The sequence below is a fragment of the Plectropomus leopardus genome, chromosome 9, assembly GCF_008729295.1.
Source record: "Plectropomus leopardus isolate mb chromosome 9, YSFRI_Pleo_2.0, whole genome shotgun sequence".
NCBI lineage: Eukaryota > Metazoa > Chordata > Actinopteri > Perciformes > Serranidae > Plectropomus > Plectropomus leopardus.
In genome coordinates, this window is record NC_056471.1 from 2,234,549 (window position 1) to 2,250,719 (window position 16,171).

The following is a 16,171-nucleotide window of genomic DNA, read 5'->3' on the forward strand; positions in this document are numbered from 1 at the left end:
TGTATTAACTGTTAGGAACATCTCCCTGATATGAAGTTGCAATCTCTTTTAAATGTTAACATAACTGAATATGAATTGTGCAAAAGCTCTTCGTGTGCGCTTTTTCTCCACATTTCCTCCTTAGCCGTTGATATAGTTAGAATGGTCAGTGTAGCTCAGTGTCATGGTTTAGTGAAGAACACTTGAATGAACTGTGATAGAGGAATGGAGAAGATACAGTTGCTCTTTGCTTTTTTTGTCTTTTGGAAGAGCTTTTCTTGTCATGCTGTAGCACTGTGATCTGTGTGGATGTGTGATTTAAAGGCATGCAGCAAGTCCGAAGTGATGTTACGGATGTCTGAAGACGAGTCTCCAGTGTGAAACGCTTTAAAAACTCTGTTGTAGTCCTCTCTTCCTTTATTCTCTTTCAGATTTTTTCATCTCTGCTGTTTAACTTCTGGCTGTGCAAGCTTGGTGTACAGGATTTTGAAATAGATTGTGGAGATAAATGAGGGAAGAACTGAATTTGACTGTTACTGTGTATTGAAAATGGATGTGTCCTTGATGGTCGTAGGCAGGTTTCTAATAACAGGACGTGAGTTGATGCCTTTGACTTAGTTAAGGACAGAAACTGTGACTGTTTAACACATGACTGTTTTAATTGTTTTCGCAAAATAAAGGGATTACACATGATATTTGTGTTGTGATTTTTTTAAAACCCATTTTTCCCAAGAACACAGCCACAATCTGTAACGTTCTCTTTTTTGACAGTTTATAGGAATAATTATCACTATTACATTTAATTTTTTGACAAATTTTTTGGCAGTCTATATCCTGACAGTAGCGTATGAGGCAGATAATTAATTTAAAAAATCCAGTTCCTCTGCCACTTGGTAGTACTCCTAATGGTATCTACAAGAAAAAGCTGCAAGTATAAATAATATGATAGACTCTGGGTGCAGATGCCTCGTGGGCCTGTTTATTATATATTTATCAGCTCATTGTTGAGTCCAAGTGGATGTCTTTGTCAAATCTGAAGAAGTTACATCAAGGTGTTCTTGAGATATCGCTTTCATAAAAATAAGACAACACAAGGTCACCATGACCTTGACGTTTGACCACCAAAATCTAATCAGTCCATCCTTGGGTTCAAATGAACTTGGATCCAAATTTGTAGAAATTCCTCAAAGTGTTCAGGAAATAATTCATTTACAAGAATGAAATGGATGCAAGGTCACGGTGAGCATGACCTATGACCACCAAAATCTAATCAGTTCATTCTTGAGTCCAGGTGGATTTTTTGCTTAATTTGAATAAATTCCCTCAGAGTTTTCAAGGTATGGAAGCTAAGCAATGTTGTGCTCTGGAGGGTTCAGCAACTAAATATCTTTTAGCCACCAAAAAAAAAAAAAAACCCACAAAAAAATGGTCGAACCTAGAAAAATCAATATCCGTGTACGCAACATTGAGAGTATTGTCATCGCCGTCCCTTTCCTTCAGACAGCCTGCTTTGACAGAAAGCCACAAACAGCTTCAGTTCGCCATCTTTGCTCTCGTCAAAGCCATCAGACCGCATTGACAAAAACAGTTATTTTAGCTCACTGAACACAGGAGCTGCTGATCTACAGCTACTTTGATCTGTTATTAGTTCGTTTTATTGTGTGACTTTGTTGAATTCAAATGGACTCTGCTCCCAAAGAATGTCCTATCTGCCATGGGATATTGAAAAGATACTGCAATAAAATAAAAATAAAATAGAAAACATAAGAGAAAGAGGATCAACACAGCTGCCCTTTGTGTGACATCACAAGTCTAAAAGTCTTCAATGTGCAGCAAGAGGATATTTTTAACTGATTACTTGACTGAGACAGCAGACTTGTATTTTGGACTCACTCAATGTGAGGTACTGCATTTGACAGGTTAGTGAGTTCATAGAAATTGTTTGAATGTGTATGTATTAGTGTATGTATACTTTTTTGTTATTGTGTAATTTCTAATACTGCACTCGTATTGTTACAACTTCTCCTGGAAGTGTGGTATGTTGTGACAATGTAGTTAAATCTATGAAATTTTAGTTCTGTGATAGAGTTGTAGAAGATTTTAAAAAATGCTATTTGTAGTTGAGAAAAAAAGTGTACATAGGGCCAAAATTTGAGAGCTCCAATACAAAAATTTAGCGAATTATAAGCAAGACCAAAAGTGTTACAATCAGCCCGGGTCTCCCTTAATTATCACAGGAACCTAATCAAATAAATATGAGCTTACATGTGCTCAAACAATTATTTGATTAACCCTTTGAAACCTGATCAAATTCATTTGATTTCTTTCCAAAACATGAAGGCACATGGCAATAAGCAACTGAACATCACATGGCCCAAAAATTGGCAAAAAAAGTAAAAAAAAAAAAAAAAAAAAGTTTCACAAAATTTAACTGAAAATAAGCCAAAAAAAGTCAAAAACAAACAAAAAAATGAATTTTTAAAAAAGCGCTGAAAATGAAAAAGGGTATACAAATTTGTTTAATATATTTGATTTTTTAAAAAAAATAGAATAATTATAAATAACAGTTTCTGGACATTTTCCCTATTTTTGGTATATAATTTTCAAATACTCCTCTCCTTTTTTTAAAAACCAATGTTTAGGTATTTTGTAACCTTTTACTAATTTCTTGCAATTTTTGGGACATTTCTTCCCAATTTGGTCATTGCTTTCCTCCCATGTTTTCAAAATTTCAATTTGCTCACGTTTCAAAGATTCAAATAGCTTGTAAAATGAGTCTAAGTGCACCAAAACTAAACTGATATCATCAAGATTTCACTGTGTTTGTTTATTATTTTACATATTTATTTATTGATGGAAAGGCTGAAGTTAGTGCAATCATGCAACAGATTTTCAGAGTCCGTTCGTGATTTTGATCCACGGACGGAGTTACGAGCTTACACATGTCAGTGTTTGCGCCATGGATGTATTATAGTTTGCGCCCACTGTCGGTGGGGTTTGTCCTCGTGACGTCACGGCGGTCTGCGCTGTGACCCGCTGGCTCCGCTGCAGCGAAGAGGCGACGCGCCGGGAAGCTATCGGATAGCTAGAGACAAGCCGGAATCAAAACACTACTTCAGGGCCTGTATCCACGTTCACCCTTTACATTTCGGCGCAGGGGGTGACTAGGTGTCTGCAAAGTGATTTCCAGGGACTGGGGACTTGCAAACGCTTGTTTATGCGAGCAAAGTGAGTGTTTTGGCCTTGACAACTTGGCTAGCGTTAGGCCCAGCTAGTGCTAACGTTAGCCGTGGAGCTCACTTTTCGCTAGCAAAAGCAAAACAAGGTAAGGGGAGGAAACTCACTGCAGTAACACATTAGAAGGCTCCGATAGAACACAGGTCCAGATACAGAACTCGCAATTTACCCTTGTGGTCAGCCAGTGACAGGGTACTCCTTCAACCTTACGTTAAGTACGATGTATGTGTTTGCTAGCTACGTGCTAACTGTTTTCGAGCTTGTTAACCTTAATGCTAACCATTTCTGTGTTATTGGACTATGGGTGATCCCCTTTTAAACGAGAATGCAGAGTGAATACATTGGTGTGGCACTGAATGTGTGATGTTACATGATAAAGTGCATAATGTAGGCGGCAGTAGTGGCTAACTTAAGTCTTGTTAAGTAAGTGGCAGAAGTATTAGCTAATGAGTTAGCCGGAGAGTTTGTAGCTGCAGCTCCAGACTCAGCGAGCGCAGAGACGTGCCAGTGCGCTCAGAAAGTAAACATTAGCCTGTGTGGGTTAGTGTCCGTCAGATCTGCAAACACACCAGCACTGTCTGACATGATAGACAATGCCTGTGTTTTCAGTAACTCTTCCTGTTGTGAATTAGTCATGCTTTGGCATTTAGCCAGCAGTAACGTTACGGTTTCTCTTTGCGTTACTTTGAAGTGCATGTTTTCAGGATACGTGCCTTATTTGCAGGGAAGGATGCACATTCAAAACATCACTTTAAACCCATTAGTTGTCGTTTATAGCACACTATACCAAGCCCCTTACACACTGCTCAGCCTAACATACCGGGTCATAGTTGTAGCCATACATATATGGCTACAACTATGACCTACTACTATATATATATATATATATATATATATATATATATATATATATATATAATATAATATGATATGATGATATCAAACTTTATTAACTTTATCAGCTGTGCAAATTGATGTTGTGTTTTTTTCCGAAAACATTGAGAGAAGACAAGGACTTGAGACATGGCCAAAAATAAGCCCAAAAAAAGTATTAAAAAAAAAAGTCTAACAAAATGGCCTAAAAGTAAGCAAAAAATATTGAAAATCAAAACAAAGCAAACACAAAAAAGGAAATTACCTAAAAACGTGCTGGAATTACAGAAATTACCTGTATTTCTTTGGTTTATTTTGTTATATTTTTTTCTGTAAGATAATTCTAAATAGTAAAAAATATATAACTCAGGTTTACCCCTGTTTAAAAAACCTGCACGCGCACACTAATTTTGGTGGGTAGGGGGTATTATTGTAAGTTTGACACTTGCCAAAAGTCTATGACTACTAAGTTGCATTTTCATTCAATGTAATGACATAACTGTTGAAAAAAAGAGCTACTTATTGGGTCACTTATAAGCCAAATTAAGCACAATATTACACTTACCAGACGATGTTAGACTGTGGTGTGATGTGGTGTTCTTTCCTCACAACAAAGACCACAACCATACTGGGACTCAGTCATGAGGAGAGCCGCGGGGGCTTTCACATGACCCCCCTGCACACACACACACACACACACACACACAGACACAGACACAGACACATACACATAACCAAAGCGTCTCAATCCTGACCCCATGTTCTTCTGTTTTGGTAGGAATGAGTGATGACTTCTGTGGTAGTGTCAGACGGTGGAGGGAACATAGTGGAGTATGTCACTGTGGTGGAGGAGCCCCAGCAGGTAAGCCCGTGTATCCTCACAACTGTTGCCCAGAGAAGTAAACAAAGCCTGTTACATTGTAAAAGTTTCCAAAAAAGATACTGGAGGTTGTGCCAATGGTTGCAAAGTCTGTGGAACAAGAACAGTAGAGTTAATTCAGCTTTTCTCTATGATGGATGCTAGCTGAACAGTTTTTTTTCCCTCAGTTGGAATATTTCCAGCTGAGAAATTTGTCTGATGCCATGAAGCCAGGGTTGCACGATAAATCGGTGTGCTAACTATTGAGCAGAGTTAATAGACTAAATACCTGTTATATAGGTTATAGTCAAGAAGTAAGAATAGCCTATTAATTAATTTTTGGTACATAAAATGTAATTGATAATTAATGATTGTATAGCAATAGTGTGAAAATGAGCATGTCTCTACTAAGCTATAAAGGACCCACTACTTGAAATAAAAAGTCCATGAACAGGTTTTTGTGGGTGTGTGAACACAACGCACGCAGAGCTCTTCATGAGTAATACTTTTTACTCACTGGCAGTTTTTTGAGTTTGAATCACAGGGTGAAGAATTGAGCAACAAACTGTTTGTTCATCACAGTCAAGGCTTCCTTTTAGTTGGTCTGTGGTCAGATCGATCAGTGGATTAGAGGAACAGCTGCTGCAGAGGCGAGAGAAAGCCAACTTTCTTTTGCCAGTCTGACCCAGTACTGGGCAGTGGGGTTTGAGGTTTCCATTGAAACACAGCCAGTTTCCTCTAAGTTTGTTTGGAAAAATGATAGACTACACTGAGACACTCTGCAGAGAGAGAGAGAGAGAGAGAGAGAGAGAGAGAGAGAGAGAGAAGTGCCTGAAGAACGTCGTGCTGTAACGCTGCCTCACGGCTCTGTATGTAAGATACAGCTGTCTGGTGGGGAACAGAGTTGTTTCACCCTTAATCTGCAATGGGAGGTCGTAACAGCGCCAGAGAGAGTGTGTGTGTGTGTCATCTAGCACCTAAATCAAAGAAGAAGAACAGCAGCGATAAATGTTTGAGAAAACTATGAGAGTCAGGAGCTCCTTACCCTCAGAGCAGAGGACAAGATGAGCCATCATACAACAGGACACAAAATTATTGTTATTGACATGTAATGCCTTTGTTATTGTTTAGAAAGTGCTGCTGACGCTTATGTTGTATGTCAGTCTGGAGGCTGATGCTGTTGTGTTATATGTCATGCCTCTTTTTTATTGTGGGATGCTGGGATGCAGAGTGTAATCACAAACTGGAGCAGAATGATGCTGCCATTTTTTGGTTCTGTGTAAAACTGCAAAGGAGGCATAAAGAAGGTCTTCATAGCATATCTATCGCGCCATTCTTAGAGAGAGGGGAAAGTGCAGCTTAAAAAAATGGAGTGGCAAGTGCTGATATTGTGACAGTGCACCACAAATATCTGAAAGTGTGGGAACCCCTGCAGTAATTGTTGGTCTGAGGTTAATTTCTAGTAGACACATCAGATTACACAAATGTTGGACACTACCTTTTAGGTTCATGACATGTCTGTGATGTGAAAAATGAGAGGTCAGCTTCATTTAGCCTTTCATCGATATGGGTGATTTCCAGGAGTATTTGGTGATGTGAAATGTCCAGATATGCAGTGTGAGGCAGTAGATGTTGAGATAAATTGGCCAAGCCAAGAGTTATCCAGCACAGGCTCCACAGAAAATACAAGCAGCATGCGAAGAAACCCAAAGAGGGAATACAGAAGTTATTTTGTCTGAGAAAATATAGTTCCAATGATAATGGCTGTGTGACAGCGTGATAGAACCGTTTAAGTATTTCAGTTTTCTTGGACTGGTATTGTATAGGACTTTCCAGCTAGTGTATGCAATACACTGACTGTACATAAATATCTCATAAAGCCCCTCTCTATAAAAACTGAACTATCCCTTTAAAGTGATCAAATCTATTAAGAAAATTGCTAGACCGGCTGCCAGTACAGATCAAGATCAGATCTCACTGGCCTTACTATAGTATTCAGGTGCCTGTATGCAGTGCACATGTTTTATTTCATAATTTAAGGAGATAGTGTTAAAAAGAAAAATAAGTTCATGGGCTAAAAACACCACAGCACAGGAAACAGGTAAGTCTGCTTTCACACAACATTCATTCATTTTCTTATTTGTCCATCAGTTGTATCAGTAACAATAACCTTCTGCTCACCAGAGAAATGGCTGCGATCTGTGAACACACTGACCTCACTGACAATCTCCCTTTTTCACATCAGTGCGAGCAGCAGCCCACTGAGGAGGAGGAGGAGGAGGAGGAGGAAGAAGAGGTGGTTCAGCAGGAAGTGGAGGCGGTGATCGTGGGTGGGGAAGAGGTGGAGGGAGATGTGGAGGAGGAGGAAGGTGTGGTGCTGCAGGAGGAGGGCTGTCCAGCCGTGATCGTGGAGGAGGTGCCCAGTGCCCAGGTGGAGGAGTGCTACTCAGCACAAGTCCTGGTGTACGACGATGAGACGTACCTGATGCAGGACGTGGCTGAGGAGCAGGAGGTGGTTACAGAGGTGGCTGAGACGGGTAAGGACCAGTTGTCTCGTTTATCACATCTAACTGATAGAACCGTGAATAGATATAGAGATAATTGTGCCTTTGATGAAAGAGAAACACAGACTATTCGCTCACAATGTTAGCAGAGAGCAGGAAAAAAAACGCAGACACAAGCGAGTCTCTCATGTTAGCTCCTCCTACCCTCTGTAGCAGTCCAACCAATGATGGGTGATGGAAATAGAGCCACTACCTGTGCACCACTTGTGATTTTTTTCTCAGCAGTGTCACCACAGACACACAATTCATAGTGCTGCCAACGCAGCAGCTTTCAACAGTTGACTCAGGCCACGTTTAGATGAGAACAGCCTTACTAAAGATGGAACAGTCTTTCCTTTGCATTTTTAAAAAAAAATATGTTCTTATGACAACATTGTGAAAACAATCCCCATGTACACTGATTGACAAAAACAACCAAAAACGCTGTAGGCCAGTGGCTGGCAGTGTTACTTTGTAATGACACACCATAGAAGAACGCCATGAGCATACGCGAAGGGCGGCCGTGACTTTATTGTTCTCCACAGGAGGTTCACAATGCCAGTTTACACAGCGACAGAAGGGATAGCATTTTCAAAAAATTACAGTCTGGAACCTGATTTCAAAAGTTTATATTTTAAGGCCCCCAAAATGCTTTTGTCTGTGAAAAAAGGGCCATACCACAATAAATGGTTAATGTTTCATGCAAGAACCGCTGCCATGTAAATGGCCTCTCAATCACCAATGTGTGAAGATATTCAGCAATAGATATTGACACAGCAGATATTAAATTCAGGTCCTAGACAGTATTACTTAAACCCTATGAAACCTGTTTAGGGTTCTCACAGTCCTGGAAACCTGGAAAAGTCCTGGAATTTCACATTTTCCAGTGCTGTGAAAGTCATGGAATAAGGATAAAGCTCTGAAAGTTTTTGGAAGTCATTGAATGTTGTTATGTGTAATGAAATTGTTACATTAATCTTCCATGAATAACCCCACACGTGATGTGGCATAATAGCACATTCATTTTCTAAAGCTGTCAGTGTATCATGGCTCTTATATTTGCTGATATGTGACATTTTGTTCACTATCACGTACCTTTCGCCCGGCGTTCTGTCTTTGCCTTCATGTATGCCAGCTAGCTGAAATTAGGTTTGAATAGAATTTGATATGTCTGAAAAATGCTGGTCAAGTGGGTCAAGAAAAAAATGTTGTTATGGGTCCTTGAATAGTCATGGAAACGTTTTGAGATTTTGTCCATGAAAATGTGTGGGAACCCTGTATTTAATATCCACACCCCAGCCCAGTTCCATGTACAAATCTAGACAGATCTCTCATTTGACTTAAATGCGCACATGCTTTGTGTCAGTAATACTCAACTAGATTTAATGCCACTTACTCATTAGACAGTTTCTTTTCACGAGAGCTGCTGTTGATGTGTATGACAGCAGCAGACTGCCCTCTGCTGGCCAGAAGCTGCTGTCCACCATCGAAACAGGAGCACTGTAAACAGGAAGGGAGGAGCGCACCGCCTCTACAAGCCTGAAACCAGGAAGTCAGCATTTCAAAATAGTAGAGGTTGCAGCGCCATGCTGTTTTCTCAGCAGAAACAGGATCTGTGTGTTATATGATGCCACAGAGTTTGCTCAGTTAGCATGTGTTGCACAGGTGTGTGTGCTGACAGCCTTTTTTTCTCTGCTCCTCTTCTCAGTGGAGATGTCGGGTCATGACATGGTGTGTTTTGACAAAACGTTTGAAGCAGCTGAGGCGCTTCTCCACATGGAGTCTCCGGGAGGATTGCACAATGAACGCAACACAGGTAAACACACCTGTCAGTCAGCCTGAGGATCGAATTTTTTTTCGAAATGAAAAGTTAAAATGCTTGTGTTTCCTGTAATACAACAACAGACGTGTAGTTGTGGGGTACATAATATCGCATAATCACAAATGTGTCTGCATGAATAGAATCTGTCAAAATGCAGTTGTTTGTCCTCCCAAAATTCAAAACAGTCAGTAAAAGAAAACTTTGTAGATTAGACTCGATCTCCATCATAAACATTCAGCTATATGCTAATTCCATACAAACATGGTTTTTAAAGGTGATATTTATTGGTTAACAGCTACATAATTGGCCAGTTACTGTAATAATGACAGAGTGCTGCTCAGTCATAGTTTACAGTGATGCTGTGTCTCATGTCTCTGAATTCACATCACAAATTCACATCTGAAAGAAAGCAGTCAACTCACTATTGATGCATCCAGGGGACACACCCTCTTATTTTTCCTTGATAATGCTACTTTGTGAACCAAAAGTCCATTTTAAAATCATTCAATCAAATTTAGACATAAAAACTCACACTGTTCAAAAGTTTTTATTAGATTCTGAGAAAGTATTCAATTATATTAGTAAATGTTAATATGAATATAAATGAAGTTAAATAAATTGACATTCTGATTTGGGATTTTATTTGTTTAGTGTCCAGATATATTTTTAACATACATGAATTTAATCATAGCTATAACGTATAACGTGAGCTCAATGTGTCAACAAACACACATTTTATTGTGGAGCACCTGTAGGTCCTGGGGACCAGTGATCATTACACTGCTGCTGACAGTAGTGCGGTGTAGCTGCTGAAGCTAATGGTAATGTTATGCAGTTAGTCAGCCACACTCTATTTGATGTGTCCCAAATACACACCCACCCATCGCTCTCTCCCTGTCACTCCACCACACACTAGCCTCACACACACTACACTACTCTTGACATACAACATATGCGTCACACTGTGTCAACAGCGTGTCTGCATGCTCATTGGTGGCACACACACAGCAGCATGCTAAATCTTGGAGGCATCTTAATGAGGAACATTGTGCTTGTGTGTGACCCCAGCAGAGGATGTGATGATGGAGACGGTGGTGGAGGTGTCTACAGAGTGTGGGCCCATCGAGGAGGAATCCTTCCCCATCCCTCCTGACTGTGAACCTGCTGCCAAGAAGAAGAAAGGAGGTCAGTGTTACTTCCATAAGTGACTCCCTGAGGCTTCATGTAAAACCAATTTTACATTCACAGTCGTTAGTGCTGGAGGATACGCAGCTTCTTACGAGTTCTTGAGCTGTTGCTTTATGCTACAGTCACAAGCTATTTGAGTGTGCAACAGACAGGGTCCTTTCCAACACGATACCCCAACTCCAAGCATCCTCCACCCGAGGATGCGAGCTGAGGAGTCGAGGAGGAGACGTGAGGAGATAGGAGGGGAAGCTGTGAATTGGGAAATGCTCGGTCCCACAGCGTCTGTCCGGAGCGACGTCAGTAACAGATGACATGCTGCACAGCTGATCAGCTGTCAGACTGACAGGGAGAGAAGAATCCTTTCAAATCTGATTCATATAGAGATCAGAGTTCTAATTATTTAGGCCATTTATTTCCTTGTGTTATTTATCTGCACAGTTATACACCACACAGCCTCTCTGTGTAAGAGTGTGTGTTAGTGATGACACACACCCCCCCTTCAGGTGAACTTATTGAAAAATATCGCAGAATTTGGGCAGGCGGGTCATAAAGTGACAGCAGGATTCAGAGTAATTTATTAATCCGCTCTCTCCTCTCTGTCACACAGCAGCAGCTTCATCATCAGCTGCTGCGCTGCGTTATTCTGCATCTGAGCAGGAACATCTGTTCAGTCCTACACATTTAGATTCATTTCTCTGGTCATAATGTGCAGTATAAATATTTCCCTCTGCACATACGAAGGTCTAACAGCGTGTTTTAATATCAGGGAATCGTCTCTGTGTCCACACTGAATAGGCAATATTAAATAAACACATAAACAAACCTCTGTAGGATATCAGCTGTGAGCACGAGATCATACTGGAGATGTAATCACATGGAGGAGGTGAGAGGTGTGTAGACACACACGGTTTCAGTGTGTGCGGTTCGGGTTCAGGTCATTGATTAATGCACGTTAACGGGTCGGCCGGTGGATTAGTTCTAATAAAGGGCGGCCTAACCCGTGCATCATTTACTGTAACGTCAATTTAAAACAACAAAAACATAAAAGGCCTCAGTGGAATAAGCTGCTGATTTGCGTGATGCCGGAACACTTAAAATTAAAATATCCAAAAACTTCCTTACTGTTTTATCACACACAATTAGACGGCGCATTAAATCAGGCCTACATTTCATCATGTGAAGGCGTTCTGTGATATTATAGATCTCTTGACTCCGCAGAATGAGCACTGAGAGATTAAACTGTGAATAAATAAAGACGCGTATGGAGGTACGGCAAATATATGACACAATGCAAATGAAAAATCTCCATGATCCTCGGGGAGCTCTGTAGTCTTGCCACTCGATGAAAGACTTCTGTGGTAGGGTACACTGGTGTAATCTCGCTCTGGGCTCCTCCAGAAGCCTCCTCTCTCCTCCATCCTCGCCTCCTCCAGGTGCATTTGTGCAGTTGGAAGATCCTTCAAGATGGCAGAGGGGAAACTAGTTCTGGGTCACCGGTGGAGGAAGGAAGAGAGGACGCATAAATTGCCATGTTGGAAAGGACCCGCAGTGTTGAGGAGCGACATGTAATTAATGTAATAAACATAAATGTAATCAGTTACCGAGTTACTGTGTATGTGTTTGTTTTGAGTGCAGGTGGACGCAAGCCCAAGACACACCAGCCTGCTTCAAACGGCTCCTTTGACCTCGGGATCAAGAAGAGAACGAGAGAGGGCAAAGGTTTGTCCCAGTTCTGAGCTCAAATCATTATTACATACATTACGCGTCTTTTTTTTAATAAACATAATAGGGATTCACAGATAATAATGCTGAGCAGATACCAATGTCTAAATGAACAATTTGTCATGCCAATAGTAATGTTTTGTTGTTGTTTATTTGCTTTTGTTGTTGTTTCTACCCATGTTTGTGCCAGGGAGTCAAAGAAATCTTTAAAAAAATTGTCAGTTCTCCATTATATTACCTTTTGAATGAGCAAAAATTCAATCGTATAGATCTGTGAAACAACCTTGAAAATAGCCTTTTACACAAAAAACATTACATTATTAAAACATTACACACACACACACACACACACACACACACACACACACACACACACTGCTATTGGTATGGGTCATCTTACCTGCCAATAGGCTGATTGCAGTCAGGAAGGTGAATATCTGGTGATGCTGATGTTATGCAGATGAATGGGAGCATCCCCACAATGTAATAAAATGTTGCCACACTTTTTTTTTTTCACTTGATGTGCTTTGTTTCGTCAAGGCAACACCACCTATCTGTGGGAGTTCCTGCTGGAGCTGCTGCAGGACAAAAACACCTGCCCTCGCTACATCAAGTGGATGCAGAGGGAGAAGGGCATCTTCAAACTGGTCGACTCCAAAGCCGTGTCCAAGCTGTGGGGGAAACACAAGAACAAGCCTGACATGAACTACGAGACCATGGGCCGAGCCCTGAGGTCAGCCGTCCTCTCCACTAACTCACCAACACAACTGTTTCTCTCAGACATGGAAAGCACAGCTGAAGTAATGCCTGCCTCTGTGTGTGTGTAGGTATTACTACCAGCGGGGCATCCTGGCTAAAGTGGAGGGGCAGCGACTGGCCTACCAGTTCAAAGACATGCCCAAGAATATCCGGGTGATAGATGACGAGGAGGACGGGGAGGAGCTGGAGGACAGCGAGGGTGTTGTATCTGGCCAGCACCCGGCTAACCAGCATGGCCCTGCCAGCCTGGGCACCAACTCCCCTACTGCCAGCCAGCCTCAGCAGACCTACGTCACTGTCATCCCCAGCAACGCCGCCACCAGGTCTCTACTCACTGTTTCTCATGACGTGTCACCATGTGGGTTATATGTATAAACACGTCCTCAGTGGTTTTCCACACATGGCTCATCTCATCTGAGAGAACAGAAGCGTTAAATAATCCTGCTCTCATCCAGCTAGCTTGGTTCTTAAGAGCTGATTAAATGATTGATTTGCAGTCTCGAATGAGGTTACCTTAACCCTTCGAAAAATGAGCATTTTGGCTTGATTTCTTTCAAAAAATATGTGAGGAAGGCAGTAAGCAATGAAGGAAGAAATGACCAAAAAATGTGTAAGAATTTAGTAAAAAATTACTAAAAAATGTTACCTGAAAATCAGTAGCAAAAAAAAAAATAAGGCAATGACTTGGAAAAAAGTGCTAAAAAATTATAACACTTTGTAACATAATTTAAACATGTAATTATGATCATTGGAAATGTAGCTTTTTCAAAATATTTTTTTTTAAATCTACAATTTTCTTGCAGTTTGTGGCACATTTCTTGCCAAGTTTCTCATTGCCTTTTTCATGTTTTAGAAAGAATTTGCACTAACGTGCTTATGGTCAAATGGTCTAAATACTTGTGAAAAGTGTCTGAAAGCAGCACAACACAAATGATGTAGCTCCAGGTACCTCGTGCTTCAAAATAAAGGGAATATGAGAAGAGAGTTAAAGTCATATTTTGTAATTGTCTGAGGCTGAGGAAAGAATTGCTGTTAGCAAAACTCATTTGTTTGCAACAATAATTTGAATTGGTCTGCTTTTAAGTTATTGTATTTTCTAGCCTGTTTCATCATGCTCAGTAAAAATGTAATTTATTGTCAAATTACATCATATAATCAGGATTTTGCCATAACTAAAAATTAAAAGAAACCAGTTCTCTGTGCCTTATGTCCAGTTCAGACCAAAGAGATGAAATGGTTTAAGAACGTTGCAGACAGACGTTGCAGTGTGGCCGGCCTCAAAACAGCTGCTGATGGCGTGTTTGCATGATGCAGCATTCTCTGACAATAACTTCCTGTCCTCGCCAAACCCATCTCCTTTACATCCCCCTGACCGTTGACAGGTTTGCTCGTCCCCGTCCTCATGCTGTTTAGTTGTTGAACGGTGGGTTGCTGCTGCTCGCTGTATGTGCGCAGTGATTGAAACGAAAACTTGGTGAAATTGTGTTTCTTAGTGCCCCTGACTCCTTGCAGCTAAAACTAGCATGTTTACATGTATTTAAAAGTCCAGTTTTAGTTGGACTAACACAATAACTGGTCTTTTTCTAACCTCGTGTAAACGCACAGGCTGTGTCTCGTGTGTAAAGGCGTGTTGTGTACCTCAGCTGTGTGTGACGCTGTGGGGAGCAGACGTGTCATCAGTGTTCTTGCTGCTCTCTCTCCTGCAGGCCCATCCGAGCCATGCCAGTGGTCATGACCAACTCCCTCGGTCAGGTGACGTTAAACTCCTCCCCCATCCTCACCACCACAGGAGTCCCAGTAACGGTAGCCAACGCCTCTGCCGGCGCTCCCCCGAAACTGGTCATCCAGGCCCTGCCCACAATGCTGCCCGCGGGCTCCAAAGCCGGAGAGAAGATCACCATCATCACCATCCCCGCCAACCAGCTGGCCACGCTCATGCAGGCCAACCCGTCAGGCCAGGTCACGCAGCTCATCCAGGCTAAACCCGTCGCCACACAGTTAGCGCATGCCGCCACCAAACCGGCCACCACCGCCCCTACGGTCCAGCTAACGGCGGGCCGGCCCACGCCGCAGCTCATTCTGGCTAAACCGGCAGCGGTGGCCCAGCCGCTGCCGCAGCTCTCTGTCCAGGTCAGCCAGCCTCACCCTGCCCCGCCCAAAACCCCCACGCAGCCCCCGAAGCCCCCCAGCAGTCAGCCCCAAGCAGCACAATCAGAGGTGGCAGCAGAGGCTCCGCCTCCCTCCAGCCCGCCAGCAGCAGCAGAAAGCAGCTCGTCCTGAGTGCTCCGCCCTGAGCCGGGGCCCGGGGGGGCAGGAAGTGACTGTGGACACTGCTGAGGAAGTGCAGGACACATCCCGCCCCCCGTCACAGAGCAGAGCTGCTCTCTGATTGGCTCAAACGGTCAGCCTGCTCTCAGGGTGCAGCTGCTGAAGCCCCACACAGGATGAAAGGGACTCATGTACAAACACACACACACACACACACACACACACACACACACACACACACACACACACACACACACACACACACACACACACTCACTCAGAGAGAAGACATGGGCAGCCTTAGACTGTAAAAGAAAGAACTCCTTTTTGTAATCAAAGGTAATGTAAAGCCTGACGGGACTTTGTTGTAAACATGTGTACAAAGCATTTTTTGATACTCAGCAGCAGGTATGTATCAGTCCACACGTAGTTTGACTTCATGTGTTTGTTTGCTCTTTGTTTCAGTCTGCAGAGTTCTGTTACTCCACCGCACTTTTTTACTGTTGATAAAAAGGGAGTGAAAGGATGTCTGCGTCCACATTTCACAACTAAACGCTGTGCTCCACATCTGAAGTATAATATACTATTTTTTCTTGTACTATCAGTGTATTGAAGTAGATTTTACTGAAATATGTATTATAAAAAAAACAACAATGTGAATTAAACGGGACTGTTGTCTTATTCAGCCATCTGCAAAATGAAATGCCGTATAAATACTGAGTTGCTTTTTCAAAGGACTGCAAACGGTGTGTGCGGCCACAGGGAGGCGCTGTGCGGCTGCTGTGATACTAAACCAGCTCTCTCCTGGACTCACTGTGCTGCTACAGGCTGAGACATGATTCTGTCTGCTCGCCGCTTCATGCTTTTCAGGTCTGTAACTGCACAGACTGAACAGATAAACACACTGAGATGTATAGTGTC

The 16,171-nt window shown here is 42.1% G+C and overlaps 1 protein-coding gene across 2 annotated transcripts; it reads left to right on the forward strand.

Annotated features, from left to right (window-relative positions):
- Nucleotides 1–3,025: 3,025 nt before the first annotated feature.
- Nucleotides 3,026–15,910, forward strand: LOC121948207 (ETS-related transcription factor Elf-2-like). Of its 2 annotated transcripts, none has more exons than XM_042493526.1 (9): nucleotides 3,026–3,304; nucleotides 4,868–4,951; nucleotides 7,194–7,485; nucleotides 9,200–9,307; nucleotides 10,382–10,498; nucleotides 12,137–12,220; nucleotides 12,764–12,956; nucleotides 13,051–13,305; nucleotides 14,689–15,910. In XM_042493526.1, exons 2-9 carry the CDS (start codon nucleotides 4,877–4,879, stop codon nucleotides 15,260–15,262), a joined length of 1,698 nt encoding a protein of 565 aa, XP_042349460.1. In that variant the 5' UTR covers nucleotides 3,026–3,304; nucleotides 4,868–4,876; the 3' UTR covers nucleotides 15,263–15,910. The 2 variants fall into 2 exon arrangements, with proteins under 2 accessions (XP_042349460.1, XP_042349461.1); XM_042493527.1 differs by having other exon boundaries at nucleotides 10,385–10,498.
- Nucleotides 15,911–16,171: the final 261 nt, after the last annotated feature.